The 18,441-nt window shown below is 48.4% G+C and overlaps 1 protein-coding gene across 1 annotated transcript; it reads left to right on the forward strand.

Annotated features, from left to right (window-relative positions):
• Positions 1 to 680: 680 nt before the first annotated feature.
• KCNA10 (potassium voltage-gated channel subfamily A member 10) lies at positions 681 to 2,687 on the forward strand. Its single transcript, XM_524799.6, has one exon. The coding sequence runs from the start codon at positions 1,069 to 1,071 to the stop codon at positions 2,602 to 2,604; it is 1,536 nt and encodes a 511-aa protein (XP_524799.2). The 5' UTR covers positions 681 to 1,068; the 3' UTR covers positions 2,605 to 2,687.
• The last annotated feature ends 15,754 nt before the right edge of the window (positions 2,688 to 18,441 follow it).

An 18,441-nucleotide genomic window follows, 5' to 3' on the forward strand; every position in this document is an offset into this window, starting at 1 on the left:
CAGTGTTCTTAAATTGAAACTGAAGCTAGAATGAACCTGAGGAAAGAAATATTAGTCTATGTGTATAGATGTCCAAGCCCACTGGACATGATTTCCTAACCCCACCTCCAGCGCACACACACACACACACATATACACACACACACACACACACAGACACACACGATTATTTACTTCCTTCCCACCTAAAATGATTTCTCAAAATGAAATTACTTCCTATGGACACCTTGGACTCAGGCCAAAAAAAATTCCAATTGCTGGTAGTTTCTAAAGTGCTTGTTATGTGGGAAAGTTGACAAAAAACAATAGCTATAATATAGTGATCTTTCTTTCCACCAAGCATTCCATACGTGTTATCTCATTTGAGGTACCTTCAAAACAACTCTAGGAGTTATTTCCAGGTGAGGGGTCATTTAGAGGACATTGTCGATTGGCCAACCCAGCGTCTTGTTTTTCCTTCCCTAAAGAATCCCCATTGGGTTCATAGGTCTGGTTCCACCCTTCACCACTTGGTCCAGAAGCAGGGGTGGAAGTGATGCAAAATGGTTGAATTCTAGATATATTTTGAAGACATGACCAAAAGGATGTGTGAGGGACTGGCTGTTGGTGTGAAAGAGAGACATTACGAATGAGATTGGGCATGGAGACGTGTTTGGTGAGACAGAAGGTTTCATGCAAATACAAGATCATGCTTTTTATTATTAAGGAATGTTAACTTCCTCTTTTAGTATGGCCCCTCTGCCATCACATATGGAGACCATCCTTTGCTGGGGAGAATCTCCCCTTCTTTGCCAGGATCCTTTTTTTGCAATTTCTCCTAGTTATTAGTTTATGCAAACTCAGGGGTACAAAATGATTTTAAGGGAAGCATGCTGCCAAAATAACCATGACGTTCCTTCCCAAGCTACAAATAAGTCATTGATTAGCCCATTGGTGTACCTTACCTCAATAAACAAGGGCCAGTTATATTCTGCCCTGGATCTTGTATAATGAACTTCTTCTTCTCCATAGCTCACAGCAGGCAGTGAAGGCTGAGGATCTTCATGCTTCTTCCCTGGCTCCCCTAGAATGGATGTGTGTGGCTGGAAAGAAATGGAGGTTGCGCTGGTCAATTTTGATAATTCAGATGAAATCCAAGAAGAGCCAGGCTATGCCACAGACTTCGACTCAACCAGCCCAAAAGGCCGGCCTGGGGGCAGCTCCTTCTCCAACTGGAAGATCCTCATCAGCGAAAGCACCAACCATGAGACGGCCTTCTCCAAGCTTCCGGGAGACTATGCTGACCCCCCAGGGCCTGAGCCAGTGGTCCTAAATGAAGGAAACCAGCGGGTGATCATCAACATTGCTGGGCTGAGATTTGAGACCCAGCTCAGAACCCTTAGTCAGTTCCCAGAGACTCTCCTGGGAGACCGGGAGAAAAGGATGCAGTTCTTTGACTCCATGAGAAATGAGTATTTCTTTGATCGGAACCGGCCCAGTTTTGATGGAATCCTATATTATTACCAATCTGGTGGGAAAATTCGGCGCCCAGCCAATGTTCCTATTGATATCTTTGCTGATGAAATCTCCTTCTATGAGCTGGGTAGTGAGGCCATGGACCAGTTCCGGGAGGATGAAGGCTTCATCAAAGACCCTGAAACACTGCTACCCACCAATGACATCCACCGTCAGTTCTGGCTCCTCTTTGAGTACCCTGAGAGTTCCAGCGCTGCCCGTGCTGTGGCCGTGGTCTCGGTGTTGGTTGTGGTCATCTCCATCACCATCTTCTGCCTGGAGACACTGCCAGAGTTCCGGGAGGATAGGGAGCTGAAGGTGGTCAGAGACCCCAATCTCAACATGAGCAAGACAGTTCTCTCCCAGACCATGTTCACTGACCCTTTCTTCATGGTGGAGTCTACCTGCATCGTGTGGTTCACCTTCGAGCTGGTGCTCCGGTTTGTGGTCTGCCCCAGCAAGACTGACTTCTTCAGGAACATCATGAACATCATTGACATCATCTCCATTATCCCCTACTTTGCAACTCTCATCACAGAGCTAGTCCAGGAGACAGAGCCGAGTGCCCAACAGAACATGTCCCTGGCCATCCTGAGGATCATCCGCCTGGTGAGGGTCTTCCGCATCTTCAAGCTCTCGCGCCACTCCAAGGGGCTGCAGATCCTCGGGCAAACGCTGAAGGCGTCCATGCGGGAGTTGGGGTTGCTCATCTTCTTTCTCTTCATTGGAGTCATCCTCTTCTCCAGTGCAGTTTACTTTGCTGAGGTGGATGAGCCAGAGTCCCATTTCTCTAGCATTCCTGATGGCTTCTGGTGGGCAGTGGTCACCATGACAACTGTAGGCTATGGGGACATGTGCCCGACCACCCCAGGGGGGAAGATTGTGGGCACTCTGTGTGCCGTTGCAGGGGTCCTCACCATTGCCCTCCCTGTGCCTGTCATTGTCTCCAACTTCAATTACTTCTACCACCGGGAGACTGAGAATGAAGAAAAGCAGAACATCCCAGGAGAAATTGAAAGAATCCTCAACAGTGTAGGCTCAAGAATGGGCAGCACAGACTCTCTTAATAAGACCAATGGTGGCTGTTCCACAGAGAAGTCTAGGAAGTGATCAGTCCAGGGTCCATCTTGGGTCCATCCTGTCTCTCTTCTCTCTTCTCTCTTCTCTCTCTCTCTCTCTCTCGCTTTCTCCCCTCCTCTCTCTCTTCCTTCTGCCTTCCCTTCCTCCCTTCATTCCTTCCTCTTTCCCTCTCCCTTCTCTTACTTCATCTTTCCAAAGATCAAAATGTATCTTTTGTGATCAATAACTATCTTTGACTACAAAGATCAAAATGTATCTTTTGTGATCAATAACTATCTTTGACTACAAGCTATTTTAATAAGCCCATACTTCTACTGTATTTTCTAAACTGTTTCTTTTCAATACATTATAGAAAGATTTGGATCTCTTTTCCTATGAAGGGATAGTTCAGGTCCCCAGACCAGAAATACTGGTATCACCCGGGAGCATGAAAATGCAGAATCTAGGCCTACTCTGACCTACTGAATCAGAATCTGCAGTTTAACAAGATCCCAAGTGATTCGTTTGCATATTAAAGATTTAAAAGCACTGGTTTTGGTCTTCCTACGAGGAAGCATATGAAAAGACCAAGGGTTGCTGTGAGCAAAGAGGAAGAGCTCAGAGTTATTCAATTACAATAATAATAATACCTTGTACTTGTGTAGCACTGCATAAATTTTCCAAAACACTTTCACCTACATTATCTCACTGCATCTTAGAATAATCAGATTTGATTATTATTCGATTTGATTATTATTCCCACATTACAAGTGAACAAACCAGGGGAGAGCAACTTACCTAAGGTCACCCAGAAACAGTGATATAGTCAATGCTGTCAAATCTCCTACCTACTAGCCCAGTGCCCTTTCAACTAATGAAGAAGATGTGTCAGAATTGGGGGAAGGGTGAGAGGAGTTTGAGGGGACTTTCAGAGGGTCCAGGCAGCAAACCTCTGGGCAGAGACACCCTTCCCCGGATGCTTCAGGATCTCCTCACAGCCTGGGAAGGCAGCATCTCCCTGACCCCTTACTCCTCAGCCCCTTGTCTGGATAGTGGACAAGCAGAAACATCCCTCGATGTTTTCACCTGGCTCATCTCCATGGAGTTACACAAAGACTGGGGATCCTGAGTGTGGGAACTGTGGGCCCTAGAGAACTGCTCCAGGAAAGTGCACTTGTCCACCTGCCTCGAGGTTCAGCTCCCACTGAGTCATCAGGAATTGGCCAATAGCCTGTGGAGCTGCTGGGGAGGGAAGAGCAGGCTTCCACGTCATGTGCCCAGGCCCCAGGCTTACTCAGGGAGGACGGTTGTGGCAGGCCGGCCTAAGGACTGCCCTCCTAGGAAAGGAGGCTGCTCAGTCCTCCACACTCCCAGAATGAGGGAGTAGAATTGGGATTCCCCAAAGGACAGGGAAAGAAGCCTCCACTCTGTCCCTCCCCCATCTACCCGGTCAAATAAGGAGGTCTTGTGCTGTCCTCAGTCCCAGCACCCAATATGTGGCCACTCAAAGACATGTCAACACCAGAACAATGCCCCCGGGCCACAGCTCCACTTCACACAGCTCCCAACACACTGTCCTGGCTGTGTCTGTCAGGGTTCTCCAGAGAAACAGAGCCAATAGGGTGTGTGTGTGTGTGTGTTTGTGTGTGTGTGCGTGTGCATGTGTGTATATTTATATGTGTACATATATATACAGAGAGAGAGAGATTTCTTGTAGGGAACCGGCTCATGCATTTATGAAGGCTGAAAAGTCCCATGTCCACAGGGTAAGTCAGCAAGCTGGAGATTCAGGAGCACCATGGTGCAGTTCTGGTAGGAAGGCCAGCAGGCTCAAGCCCCAGGAAGAGCCGATGTTTCATTTCAAGTCAGAAGGCAAGAAGAAAACAATGTCCCAGCTCAAAGGCAGTCAGTAAGAAGGAATGGCCCCTTGCTTGGGGTAGGGAATCAGCCTTTTTGTTCTATGCAGGCCTTCAACTGATTGGATGGGGCCCACGCACATTAGGAAGGGCTGCCTGCTTTACTTAGTCTACTGATTTAAAGGTTAATCTCATTCAGAAACACCCCCACAGACACACCCAGAATAATGTTTGACAAATATCTGGGCACCCTGTGGCCCAGTCAAGTTGACACATAAAATTAGTCATCACACAGACAGCCACCCAGCTCCACACAATCCTGCAAGACACAGTGCTGCAACCACAGATGCCTCCACACAACTTCCACTTCATGATAAGCCAGCTGATGTGGGTGAAAGCCTCTTCTCTTTTCTTTTGTCTTTATCTCCTAAAAAGCTGAATTTAGTAATCTTTTAATCTCCTTTCCATCCTAATAATCTCAAATCGCTTCTTGCACTTTAACCCCAAACTTTGATTAAGGACCAGTCATGCACAGATCCAGCCTGGGCTTCACACAAGGCATTATTGCCCTTTGACCTAGGTAAGCAGGCTCCTGTCCCAGCCCATGAGCCTGAGGGTTCCAGACTTCAGAAAGTCTTCCCCACAATTTTCTAAGTTCCCTTCCCATTTTTCCCCTTCAGTGTCCTTTCAGGGCACTCTCCAGTTCTCCACCCACCCCTCTCACCCAAGTGAGTAGGGCTGACCAGATGCCCCATGGAGCTCCAGGCCTCAAACCTATGGAGTCCTCTGAGGCCTTATGCCAGGCTCTGGTTCCAGGATGGTGGCCTGGTGAGCAGATTGTCCTCACTGGTCGGTTTACAGAGTCACACAAACTTGGGTGCCAGAATGATGATAACATTTTGATTTAGGGTGATGCAAACGTGTATCTGTACAATGCCCTTACAAAACCTACTTGCCCAAGACCTCAAGTACCTGAGGGGCGGCCTTAACACAGAAGCCCACATGCCTACATACAAGCCTCTGGCAGACATATGCCATCACAATCCTTTACACCAAAACCTCTCCCCTGTGCCCCTCACATCAGCCCTCTGAGGTAAATATTAGCACCCCCACTTTGCCATGTGAGGAACTGGTTTAGAGAGATCCAAGGGCACACAGCCAGGAAGCAATAGGGAAGGGATTCAAATCTAGGTCTCTTTGATGCCAAAATGTGTCTCTTCATGCTTCCTAACCAGAGTGGTCTCCACTGGGGCAAGCAAGCTGCAGCTGTGGTCATGCAGACAGGCTTGATTCTCTCCTGGGATCAGGGAGGCTGCTTCTCCGGGGGCCTCTGGCTTCTCCTTCCCACTGACTCTGTGTTCAGCAGCAGGGCCACATGCTGGCCCTACACCATCGCATGTTGCAAACACAGTGGAATAATCAGACCCCAGGACAGGCTGGGCCAGTGACCCCAGAGGCCAAGATGGAGTCCCAGGGCCTGCAGCCCTAGCCTTTCTCTTCCTGAGGCCCTGCCAGGAAGAGTATAGGCAGAGCAGGGCGGAGAGGAGCCACTTCTTCTTTGGCTAATCTAGTTACCCTCACAGCCTTAGAAGGCCCAATCATAAGATTCTGATACCTAGGAAGCAGGCCCTGCCTTCAGGCTGGTGCCAGTGACTGCAGCTGCAGAGGCAAGCCCTCCATTCCCAGTGGGGTAGGTGTCACTCTCTCTGCACCGACACTAGGTCATCGGTTTCTTAGCCACCCAGGGCAGGAGAAGAGCTATGGGAGCCCCTCCCATCATACATCTGCCCAGCCTCCTGTCTGCAGTGAGATCTGTTGTCTGTAGAGGAGCACCCAGATGACTCACTGAGAGAAAAAGGAGAGAGGCAGGGAAGGCAGAGCGGGGCTGCGAGGGGCAGTGTGGAGCACAGAGAGGAAGATGTTCCCTCGACCCATGCGGAGAAAGGACTTGTCAGCAGCCAGGCTGGGGCAGCCCTGCCTTTAGGAGGAGCAGAGCAAGGCCTGCGGCCTTCATTTAGTGAGTTAAGATTTACTGAGCTCCTACTGTGGGGCAGGCACTTTATAGCCCCTGAATAAAGACGCTGGATAGAGCAAAAGGGCCCTTTTTAATTTTCACAGTAAAAATAAGCAAATAACATGAGAGAAACAAGAAGACATTTTCAAGGGGTGGTACAATTAGCAAAGGGCTTTCAAAGCTTGTGTTTTCTTTTCCATCATAATATGCCAGCTGTCTTTGCAGAGAACTGTGCAATTTAGAATTAACAGTTGTGTATGCTCATCATTCTCTCTCTCTCTTTTTTTTTTTTTCTTTTTTTTTGAGACGGAGTCTCGCTCTGTCTCCCAGGCTGGAGTGCAGTGGCACAATCTCGGCTCACTGCAAGCTCTGCCTCCCGGGTTCACGCCATTCTCCTGCCTCAGCCTCCTGAGTAGCTGGGACTACAGGCACCCTCCACCACGCTCGGCTAATTTTTTTGTATTTTTGGTAGAGACAGGGTTTCACTGTGTTAGCCAGGATGGTCTCCATCTCCTGACCTCGTGATCCACCTGCCTCAGCCTCCCAAAGTGCTGGGGTTACAGGCGTGAGCCACCACGCCTGGCCTCATCATTCCCTTTTCAAAAGTTTTATAAACCATAAAGCATTTTGAAACTTAAGGGTAAAACCTTCTAAACTTGGAGTCAAAGGACCTGGCTAAGTTCATATTAGTTGTATGACTTGGGCAGCAATGAGCTTCAGTTTCCTTAAGTAGAAAATAGAGATTTAAAATTACCTAACCAGCAGCAAACATGGTAACGTTCTCCCCACCCACTCCACCCCAACAAGGAGCAGGCTCTGGGTCCCCCCTGTTGTCCTCCCTCACCCAACCTGCATAATAGGGATCACAGGCCCTCCACAGCCCACCAGAGTGGCTGCTCAGGACCCACCCTCTGCTGGAATTCCTATTTCTCTGATTCTTATACTTGTGCTCAACCTCCTTGAGCTTACTTCCGAATCTGAAAAATGGACAAAATTACATCTGCCTCACAGGCTGAGGACTCAGTGATGGAGTTTTACTAAAAGCAATTTAGGGCTGTAAAGCACTACACAAATGAAAGGAACTATGATTCTCTAAAAGCTTTCCTGAGGACCAATTAACACTACCCAAACAAGTATAGGGCTTACCTTTGCAATCCGAGTCAGGGAATGACCCTAAGCAGAAGGCAGCTGATTTCAAAGACAGTATAAATATAGAATTAATAGGCCGGGCATGGTGGCTCATGCCCGTAATCCCAACACTTTGGGAGGCCGAGGCGGGCGGATCATGAGGTCAGAAGATCGAGACCATCCTGGCTAATGCAGTGAAACCCCATCTCTACTAAAAATACAAAAAATTAGCCAGGCATGGTGGCGGGCACCTGTAGTCCCAGCTACTCAGGAGGCTGAGGCAGGAGAATGGCATGAACCTGGGAGGTGGAGCTTGCAGTGAGCCGAGATCACACCAGTGCACTCCAGCCTGGGAGACAGTGAGACACTGTCTCAAAAAAAAAAAAAAAAACAACAGATAGATAGATAGATAGATAGATAGATAGATAGATAGATAGAGATAGATAGAGAGAGAGAGTTAATAAACATAGGCAGGCTGGTCACAGTGGCTGACTCCTATAATCCCAGCACTTCTGAAGGCCAAGGCAGGCAGATCGCTTGAGGTCAGAAGTTTGAGACCAGCCTGGGCAACATGGCGAAAACCCATCTCTACAAAAAATACAAAAATTAGACAGGCATGGTGGCGGGCATCTGTAGTCCCAGCTACTCGGGAAGCTGAGGTGGGAGGATTGCTTGAGCCTGGGAAGCGGAGGTCGCCATGAATCAAGATTGCGCCACTGCACTCCAGCCTAGACAACGGAGTGAAACCCCTTTTCAAAAAAAAAAAAAAAAGAATTAATAAATTAATAATGTGGGGCATAGACAGAAGTATTGGTGAGGATAACATCATATTTAATAAACAATTACAACATTCTAACTGCTTTACACATTTTTCATTTCATCTTAACAACCACTATAAAGTAAGTATTATTTCCATTAGCAGATAAGAAAACTGAAGCTTCAAAAAGTTAGGTAACATTTCTTTGTGGCATATTGTGGGTGTATTAATCTGTTCTCACACTGCCAATAAAGACATACCAGAGACTGGGTAATTTATAAAGGAAAAAGGTTTAATGAACTCACAATTCCACATGGCTGGGGAGGCCCCACGATCATGGTGGAAGTCAAATAAGGAGCAAAGTCACGTCTTAGTGGCAGCAGGCAAGAGAGCGTGTGCAGGAGAACTCCCCTTTATAAAACCATCAGATCTCATGAGACGTATTCACTATCATGAGAACAGCATGGGAAAAACCCGCCCCCATGATTCAATTACCTACCACAGGGTCTCTCCCATGACACGTGGGAATTATGGGAGCTACAATTCAAGATGCGATTTGGGTGGGGACACAGCCAAACCATATCAGTGGGGAAGTCATCCTAGGAACCCCAAATGGAGGGGGCACAAAACTGAGGTGATGATTATACATAGATGGTTCCCTAATTGTCCTGTGCCCCACCTTCTTGGTCAAGAACCTAACCTTTATATTGCCACCCTCAATTCACCTTCACTCACAGCCAAACCAAAGATGCTGATACCATAAAACAGGCCAGCATCATTCCCTGAGGTTCTGGGACAGCAGAGTGGCTGAGGTTTGAGCCACCCCTCGCTGTATAAGCCTTTTCTGGCACACACTACTCAGAGGCCACTTAGAGGAGTTAAGCCACTTGAGGTGGAAGGCTCAGCAGGACCTCTGAGGCAACCTTGTGGGCACAGACCTGCCAATGCAATGTGGCCTGGAGCCTCGGCCGCCCAAAATGCTGCTCACACACAAGGTTCCCTTGTGCTGCTCTCACAGGCTGGCCAGCAGCTGGTCTGATGGGCTTGCATAGCCCTCACTCTGCTTTGCAGGAATTCCCTCCCCACACTCCCTCAGGCACTCACTGAGGGTGTACACTCTGGTGCAAGAATATATTAGGGAGGACGCATTCGGTTGCAGGTCAAAGAAATCCAACTCAAACTGAAACAGAAGAGAGGACCTTATTGGCTCACATGACTGAGAAATGCAGGAGAGCCAGTCATCATCCTAGGTCCAGTGAGTCTGGAGATCCAAACTCCACCTTCAGAGCTCACATTGTCACCTGTGTCCACTGTCCTCAGCTTGCCTCTGCTGGTCAGCCTTTGTGCCCCTGGAGGCAGGCATCCTCCATGCGGCAGGTATGTATATATACACACATACACATACACACACACACATACACACACACGTTTATGGGTTGGGTATGCCTTATCCAAAATGCTTGGGACCAGAAATGTTTCTGATTTGGGTATTTTGTTTTTTTTTTTTTTTTTTTTCAGATTTTGGAATATTTGCATTACCCTAAGGGCATCATACAGGCCTTTTGACTTTTCAACAATATCTTTACACAGAGCAGAGAATAAGCAAAACAACACAGTGAGTAATGCACGTAAATCTTGGCCTCATGTGGGGCATTGTGGGGAACCTGCCATTGGCATGTCTGGCCTGCGCACGTGCCATTTTATTACCCTGTGGGCATCCTTGCATCTGAAAAGGGGCACAAAAGATGTGTTGCAGCTGAAGGGTCTTTTTTGCTTTGAGGACACTGAATCCACTGTGTGTCGTGCACCTGCATTTTTATGGTGACCAGTCACATGGGGTCAGGTATGAAATTTTATTCTTGAGGCATCATGTTCTGAATCAAAAAGTTTAAGATTTTGGATTTCAGATTTTTAGATTTGGGATGCTCAACCTGTAGGAATATATAAACACACACACACACACACACACACACACACACACAATCACTTTTGTATCTAATTATCTATAATTTCTTATAAAAATGTTAACTCCAAAAGATAGGGATTTTTTGTCTGTCCGCTTCTATATTCCCAGAACCCGTCATAGCTCATAGTAGGTGCGCAATAAATATCTTTTGAATTAAAGAATAGCGCCTCTAAGCTCTCCCTCCCTATACCCTAAAGAGACAAAATTAAGCCACCAATATGCCCAGTAAGATTTCACTCTGCCCCAGCCCTAGTCTCCCATCCCTATTCACCTTTCAAGAGAAGTGTGACTGCAGTGAGCCTTGGAGGCTTTGTGGGCATGGGCCCTGGAGACTGGGGCATAGCCAGGATGGGGCATGGGGGAGGCCTGGCCCAGGGCCCCCATACGCTCCTGGCCCACAGTAGAAACCCAGCTCCCCTGAGCAGCGTTGCCTGCAGCTGCCCCCAGGATGAAACTCTCATGTGCTTTCCAAAATTGTGAGCCAACATTTAAAAGCCTGGAGAGTTCTCATTTTTTTAATCTTATTTTTTAAAGAGATAGATGAAACAAGGGTAGCAAAATCTTGATAATCATCAAATCCAGGTAGTGGGGTCTATGGGGGCTCACTTTACTATTCTCTCCACTCTTATGTATGCTTGAAATTTTTCATCACAGAAATTTTGTAAAATGTGTTTCTGACTTCCGTTGGAAAATCGGAAGATTTGGCCAACCTGGATGACCACAATAGCAGAGGCTGCTCTCCAGGTCACCAACCTTTTTGCCCTCCCTCTGGTGTCCCTGACACTTGGCCTGCCAGCTCCAGAAGGCATCTGGGCTTGTGACCATTGCCGTCCTAAGGGTGACAAACCCGCGCTGAGGCCTGCCAGCCTGCCGGGAGGTCGGGGAATATATGGGGGTGGGAGGAGAATCTGATTTTGTATTAGGAGCTTTGGTTTGTTTAGTGATCTGCTGAGATCTGGTCTGTTGCCGTCTTCTCCCCAACGTCCATCTGAGAAGCGAGGGGGATGGTTTTCTGACAGGGGAAGAAGCCCTCAGGACTGTCCCTCTCCAGCTCAGGAGAAAGCTGCCTGCCTTCCTCCCTGCAGGCTGCTCTTCCTGGTGGGCAGGGTTCCCGGGGGGCAAAGAGACCCAAGACGCCTTCCTCTGGGAAACCCCAGCTCTGAAGGTCTCTCAGAAGGCCCTGTCTCAGTTCCAGTGGAGCAACTGAACCTTCAAGGCAGCTCTTCTGGACATTCAATGGGGAAGCCCCTCCCCACGACGCCCTGACTCTGCTGGGCCTCCCCACCTCAGCAGGCCCCTCACCAGAGAGCGACGACAGAGTGGAGGCTTCCTTCTCAGTCCTTTGGGGAAGTCCTGCTCAGGCCCAGCTCCACCAGTTGCTGAGGAAGGAATGCGGTTCCTCCTACCTGTGACAAGGCCGGCCTCCCCAGCCCCGCCCAGGAGCCTGAGATTTCATGCCCTCCCTCCTTACTGAGTCCTGGAGATGGGGAAGGGAAGGAGAGCCCAAGGTGCCCCTGCCCTGCTCGGCAGCTGATTCCAGCCTCCTAAAAAATGAAATACATTCTGTTCAGCCCATGGAGTGGAGCGTTCCAAAGGCCCTTTGAAGTAAGAGGAAGAAAGATGGCCTGGTCTCCCCCGGGAAAGCTATGTTTGCTCTGGCCAGCACAACCTCGAGACAGAAGAACAGTTGCCCTCAAACGCAGGGATGAAAGGGAACTGGGGGTGGTAGGGAGCTGGGGAGATGGGTAAAAGGAAGATCAGACAATCTTTTGTTATCACACCTCAGGGGAAGCGGAGGTAAAAAGCTGCCTGCGAAATGTCACCAGATAATAAATGCTATTTCACTCCCATCACTGAGGTGCCAGTCAGATGCCTGGGGAGAGAATGGCTGCCATCGTTGGGAATTTTAGCCACTCCAGGTGTGGCTATGCCATCTCCTTCTCATCCCCCATGTCTCCCACACCTACCTGTTGTTCTATGGCTAACAGCAACAATAAATAATACCAGGCTTCCAAGATTATTGTGAGAATTAAATAAAATAACACCTGAGATGCCTTAGCAAACTGTAAAAGGTGCTACACAAAGTAGGATGCAGGTAGACAGTGGCCTGACCCTTCCACAGCAGATTTCTGCTCAGCCCACACTCTTTGAAAGGATAAAGCCAGGGTACACCCACCTGAAGGGTGTGAACCCTGCCAGAGCCACGGCAGTGCCCTTTAATATTACAGTCCCAGCACAGTGTCTGGTGCTTAATAGCTGCTCAACAAATGAAGGAAGAAACAGAAAAAGGGAAAGAAAGACGGACGACCCAAGGGAGAACCGAGGCCAGCGGAGAGCCAAATCAGAGGCTCCCCTGACTTCCCTCACATGCCCTACAATGACAATAATTGCGACCTATCTACCTGGAGAGTTTGGGCTGAAGTAATTTCTTGGCACGGAATTTTCTGTGCAGGCCTGAATCATTCTGTTTTTTTCTGAGACTCCACGCAGGAGGAGATAACTAACATTCACCGTGCACTGGATGATTAACTTTCTCAGGGTATAGATGATGCTCTTGTTCTTTTCTCAAATATTCACCATGTTTCTGCCGTGGGCCAGATGCCAAAGCTGGCTCTGGGGATACAGAGCCAACTAAGAGGGCCCTCTGCCCTTGAGGAGTGGAAATGGCCTTCTCAGATCAGCCAGAAACCCTCGCCCTCCTTGTGGGTGGGTCTGAGGCCTGTCTCAGCTTAAACCCTCCAACTCCCTGATTTCTCCTTCTGAGTTAATAGCAAGCCAACCCTCGCACTCCCCGGCTTATTCAAGCCCAAGATAAACTGGCCCTGTGTGGGCAGTCTCTGACCAGTCATGGGACAGAGCCTGACTGCTGAGGGCTTGATTAAAGAAGTTCATTTTCCACCTTAGTGTTCTGCTCCACTTGGAGATGTTGTCACATTCAACTGGAAAAGAATTAGCAGCCCAGAAGGGAAGTCAGTCCAGCATTGGACACAAATTCAAGTCAGGGAGGCAGTTCTGGCCAGAGAGAGACAAGGCATCTCCCTATTGATCAGAAGAACAAAGCGCCAAGATGCTTCCCTTTGGGGAGGGGGCAGGGGGCATCTGACTTCATTGTTGAGAAAGTAGAAACCTTGTTGCATTGTGGAGAAAGAAGCAAGGCTCTATGGCTCTCTTCCTCGTCTTCGGGATAACACACCAAAGAATAGAAGGCAAGTGGCCAGGGGACCTGAGGTCAAGCACATTGGAAATGGAAGGGGCTTCTCTAAAAAGCTTGAATGAGGCTGGGTACGGTGACTCAGGCCTGTAACCCCAGCACTTTGGGAGGCAGAGGCGGGTGGATCACTTGAGGTCAGGAGTTGGAGACCAGTCTGGCCAACATGGCAAAACCCCATCTCTACTAAAGATACAAAAATTAGCCAGCACGGTGGTGCACACCTATATTCCCAGCCACTTGGGAGGCTGAGACAGAAGAATCCCTTGAACCCAGGAGGCGGAGACTGCAGTGAGCCGGGATCACACCATTGCACTCCAGCCTGGATGAAACTCCGTCTCAAAAAAAAAAAAAAAAAAAAAAAAAAGCTGTCAAATATGAAGCCCACTTCATAGAACAGGCACTAAATAAATAGTATTTTTCCTACATATGGCATCTCAAGAAAAAGGTTCAAAATGTAAGCAGGCTTCCTGTTGCCACTTGGTAGCAGCATACCTGAACCCAAGGTGAGGCAGTACTAGCAACACTTGTGAGCAAGGCTACTGGCCTTCTGCCACCATGGGCCCCTTAGGGCAGCATCGAATTCCCAGCAAAGCAGGAATGTCTGTTCCCAAGCTCCTCTGTGACACCTCTCTGTCAATCTCAGAATTCTCTCCTATGACAGAAACAGCTGCCACAGAAATTAATGCAATGCAGTTTATAAAATGATCTCATGTATATGGTTATCTCATTTGAACCACACAGCCACCCTGCCAGTTGTTCAGGGAGGTTTCATATTTGCCCCAGGTTAGAGTTGATAAAACAGAAATTCTGAAAAGGTCAATGCCTGCCCCAGCGCACCGTCTACTCAGTGCTGGAGCAGAGACCAGAGCCTGAGGCCTTTCCCTGACACCACAGCTGCCTCCCGCTGAGCAGGACCTGGCCAAGAACAGCTTCTCAGAAACTGAGAAAATGGGGGCAGGACAGGAGAAGGACCCCTCCCTGCCACCCCAAGGAACATTAGTCTTTCCTATGAGCCGGATGTTGTATTCCTGTGTTGGTTCGCTAGAGCTGCCATAACACAGTACCACAGACTGGGTAGGTTCAACAGTAGAAATGTATTGTCTCCCAGTTCTGGAAACTGAAAGTTCAAGAGCAAGGTGCCAGCAGGGTTGGCTCCTTGTTTTGTAGATGGCCATCTTCTCCCTGTATCTCTTCACACCATTTTCCCTCTCTCTGTGTCTGTTTCTCTGTCCAAATTTCTTTCTTTCTTTCTTTCTTTCTTTTTTTTTTTGAGACAGAGTCTTGCTCTGTCACTCAGGCTGGAATGCAGTGGCGCGACCTCAGTTCACTGGTTCACTGCAACCTCCGCCTCCCGGGTTCAAGCGATTCTTCTGCCTCAGCCTCCTGAGTAGCTGGGACTACAGGCATGCACCACCACACCTGGATAATTTTTTGTATTTTTAGTAGAGACGGGGTTTCACCATGTTGGCCAAGATGGTCTGGATCTCCTGACCTCGTGACCCACCCACCTCGGCCTCTCAAAGTGCTGGGATTAAAGGCGTGACAAATTTCTACTTTTTATAAGAACACCAATCATATTGGATTAGGGCCCACTGTAATGTCCTCATTTTAACTTCATTACCTCTGTAAAGACCCTGTCTCCAAATGAGATCACATTCTGAGGTACTGGGGGTTAGGACTCCAGTGCATCTTTTTTGGAGGGGGCATGGGGTGTAAATTTAACCCACAGCATTAGTATCGTCCCTGTCCAAATGAGGAAACTGGCTCGGAGAGGTTGTCATATGCCTGAAGTCGTGCAGCTAGGAAAAGCAGCAGCCACCAGCACTGTCAGAGCCTGTGTGGGCCCCACGACATCATGTTCCCTGGCTTAGCAGCAGCGACTCCTCAGTGGAACCCACCACCGCCCATGGGCATAGAGGGCACCCCACCACAGAGCTGTCCTATGACGGTGGCAGAGGTTAGAGTGGGGAGCAGAAGCTGGGCTCCCAGCCAGCCTCCCTGACCTCCCCCTGTCTCCCTGCAACAAGGAGAGAGGGGAAGACATGGCAGGCAAGGAGTGGGTGGGCAGAGCAGGGTTGGGGGTGGTGGTGTTGGGCAGGCCTCACAAGTCCCCAGCACTGGGGTCTACTCCCCTCCCTCTCTCCCCTCTTCCAGCTGGTTGGTTTTCAATCAAGAGAGCACCTGGGTAGGTTCTGGAATGGCTCCCACTGGTGATTTATAAAATGAAGCTGCTTTTATTCAACTGCTTGAGTCACCTTTTAGAATTTCTTAATGTCCTGATTCCTGCTTTGCACTCTCAGAAAAGGACCCCTGAAGTCAAGAACTAAATCCCCACCACACAACATGCACACCCTCTTCGCCATCCTCCACCCTTCCTCCACGCCCTGTGGTGCCTTCCACCATGCAGGGGGATGATGGACATGGATTGGACAAACACGTCCATCTGGAGAAAGGACTTCACTGGAATCTGGAAGTCAGATTGCCACCCTCTGAGACTAAAAATGTCTTCTTACAGTGGCATCTTGTTTAACTTTAAAATGGATTATTGATGCCTCAGAATTCTGAAATGGTTTGAATTCCAAGTCCTGAACCAGCGGGCAGCCCAGCCAGACACCGGCACCCCAGGAGGCCCCCACTTGGGGAATCAGACCTCCCTGCCTGGTGGACCTGAATCCTCCACAAGGTATCTGTCTCACCCTCAGCCTGTTTAAAAGAACTGTTGACATCGTGGGAAATATTCGTGTCTAATTTGCCACCAAAGGCTTCATGACCTTGGACAATTATTTTACTCACTCTACACTTCGGTTCCTCCATTTGTTAATAGTAACGATAAATAATACCAAGCTCCCAACATGATTGTGAGAATTAAATAAGATAATACATGATATTTCTTAGCAAACTGTAAAAGGTGCTGTGCAAAGTAGAATGCAGGTAGACGGTGGCCTGATCCTTCCACGGAAGATTTCTGCTCAGCCCACACTCTGTGAAAGGTGGCTAAAGCCTAGGATAAAAACCCGCCTGAAGGTTGTGAACCCTTTGAGAGTCATGGTTGTGTCTCTTTAATGTGATAATCCCCACACAGTGTCCAGTGCATAATCCCACTACGGTGTCTGCTGCTCAACAAATATTTGTGGAATAAAGGAACGAAAGGAAGAAGAAAAAGAAAAAGGGATGATACAAAGATCAGATTGTGCCCCTTGAAGAAATACCAGTAACATATTTATTGCATGCCATGCGCTATTCTAAAATAGTTAATGTAAATGAACTAACTTAGTCTCATGACACCTTGTGGGGCAGGATTTATAATTAGCTCCATTTCACAGATGAGGCAATGGAGTCGCAAAGCAGTCAAAGTAATTTCCCAAGATGCTACAACTAGCAACTTGGCAGAGCCAAGATTCGAACCCAGGGTTTTGGCTGCAGGTCTCCATGCTCCTCCGCCAGAAGCCACCTCCACTAGCAATGCTGTCTCAGGAGAGCCAGGATGGTTGAGCCCAGGTAACTTTACCCAGGCAGGTAAAGGTTATGGGGTCCCCCTTTCTTTCTATGGCCCCCCGCCTCCACATGCCACAGGTCCCACACTAGCCTGACCATTCTGTTCTATTTCACCATTGCTTGCAAGCTGTGTAAAGATGCAGCTTCCCAATTTTGCCTAGTGCTAACCTCATGCAGAAAAGAGGAACTGAATCTGTCCAACTTTTTCTCATCTGTGATCAGCTCAGTGTCACATGTTTGAAAACGCTTTGCACCACCCACATTTCCTCCCCCATGGAATACCCTTCACCTTATTTCTGCCTTTTGAAATCCTATTCATCCCTCAAGATACCCCAAACACCTCTTCTTGCATGAGGCTTGCTCTGCTTCCTCTGCTCTTCACTTTGCCCATTTGGTGTCTACCTGCCCTCTGTGAGATCTTGGAGGCTGGGGTCTTGCCTCGTTCATCGTCATGGCCTCAGAACCCCAAGGTACCATGTGCTTGGCACAGAGCTGATATTCAGTTGTATTTAGTAAATTGAGATTGTAATGATGCTGCAGTTCCTTAATGTCAAATGACACTTTACAGTGTGCATTAGTTATCTATCACCATGTAACAAATTACTCCTACACTTAATAGCTTAAAACAACACACATTTACATCTCACAGTTTCTGTGAATCAGGAGTGAATAGTTTCTGTGAATCAGGAGTGAATACAGGCACAGGTTAGCTGGTTCCTAGAGCTCTCAGCCTTTCTGCAATCCAAATGTTGGGTAGGGTTTCTGTCACCTCAAGACTCCACTGCAGTGGGAGAGGGGAGCTTCTGAGCTCACTCACATGGTTGTTGGCAGGATTTGGTCTCTCCTGGGCTATTGGACTGGAGGTGGGGGAAATTCCTCTTTGGCTGTTGGCTGAAAGTCATCCTCAGGTAAGGACCTGAGACCTCTTCATAGAGCCCCAGGGACCTCTTCATAGAGCCACTCACAACATGGCAGCTTGCTTCCTTACAGCAAGCAAGAGAGAGTACAAGCAAGACAGAATCCACAGGCTTTGCAAACCAAACGCATTGCTTTGGTGTCTTCTATTTGTTACAAGCAAGTCACAAAATCCAGCCCACACTCAAGGGGAGAAGGTTACACAAGGGCATGCTGACCAGGAAGCAGGGATTACTGGAGGCCATTTTGGAAGGTTGTCAACCACAGGGGGTAATGCACGTTATAGGATGTGATCTCAATTTGCCAGTGTGGAGCTGGACCAGCAGAGGGCATGACAAGAGTTCCATACAACTACCACCTACGGCAAGGACAAAACATTTTTACTTATTTGTCCAAAACTTAGTGTCAAGGCAGTGCCATCCTCCCCAGACAGCTGGCTTTGATGACCAGACACCCCCTGCCCATGTGGAATCAAGCCCCCAGGGTGGACTCAGATGCCAGTGCTTGGACTCCAGGGCCACCCCCAGCTTGGACAGTTCCAGTTTT

This window comes from Pan troglodytes, chromosome 1 (assembly GCF_028858775.2).
Source record: "Pan troglodytes isolate AG18354 chromosome 1, NHGRI_mPanTro3-v2.0_pri, whole genome shotgun sequence".
Lineage (NCBI taxonomy): Eukaryota > Metazoa > Chordata > Mammalia > Primates > Hominidae > Pan > Pan troglodytes.

Bases quoted from the DNA above. Each gene is read 5' to 3' on its own strand.
- KCNA10 (XM_524799.6), top strand. From the start codon at position 1,069: ATGGATGTGTGTGGCTGGAAAGAAATGGAGGTTGCGCTGGTCAATTTT.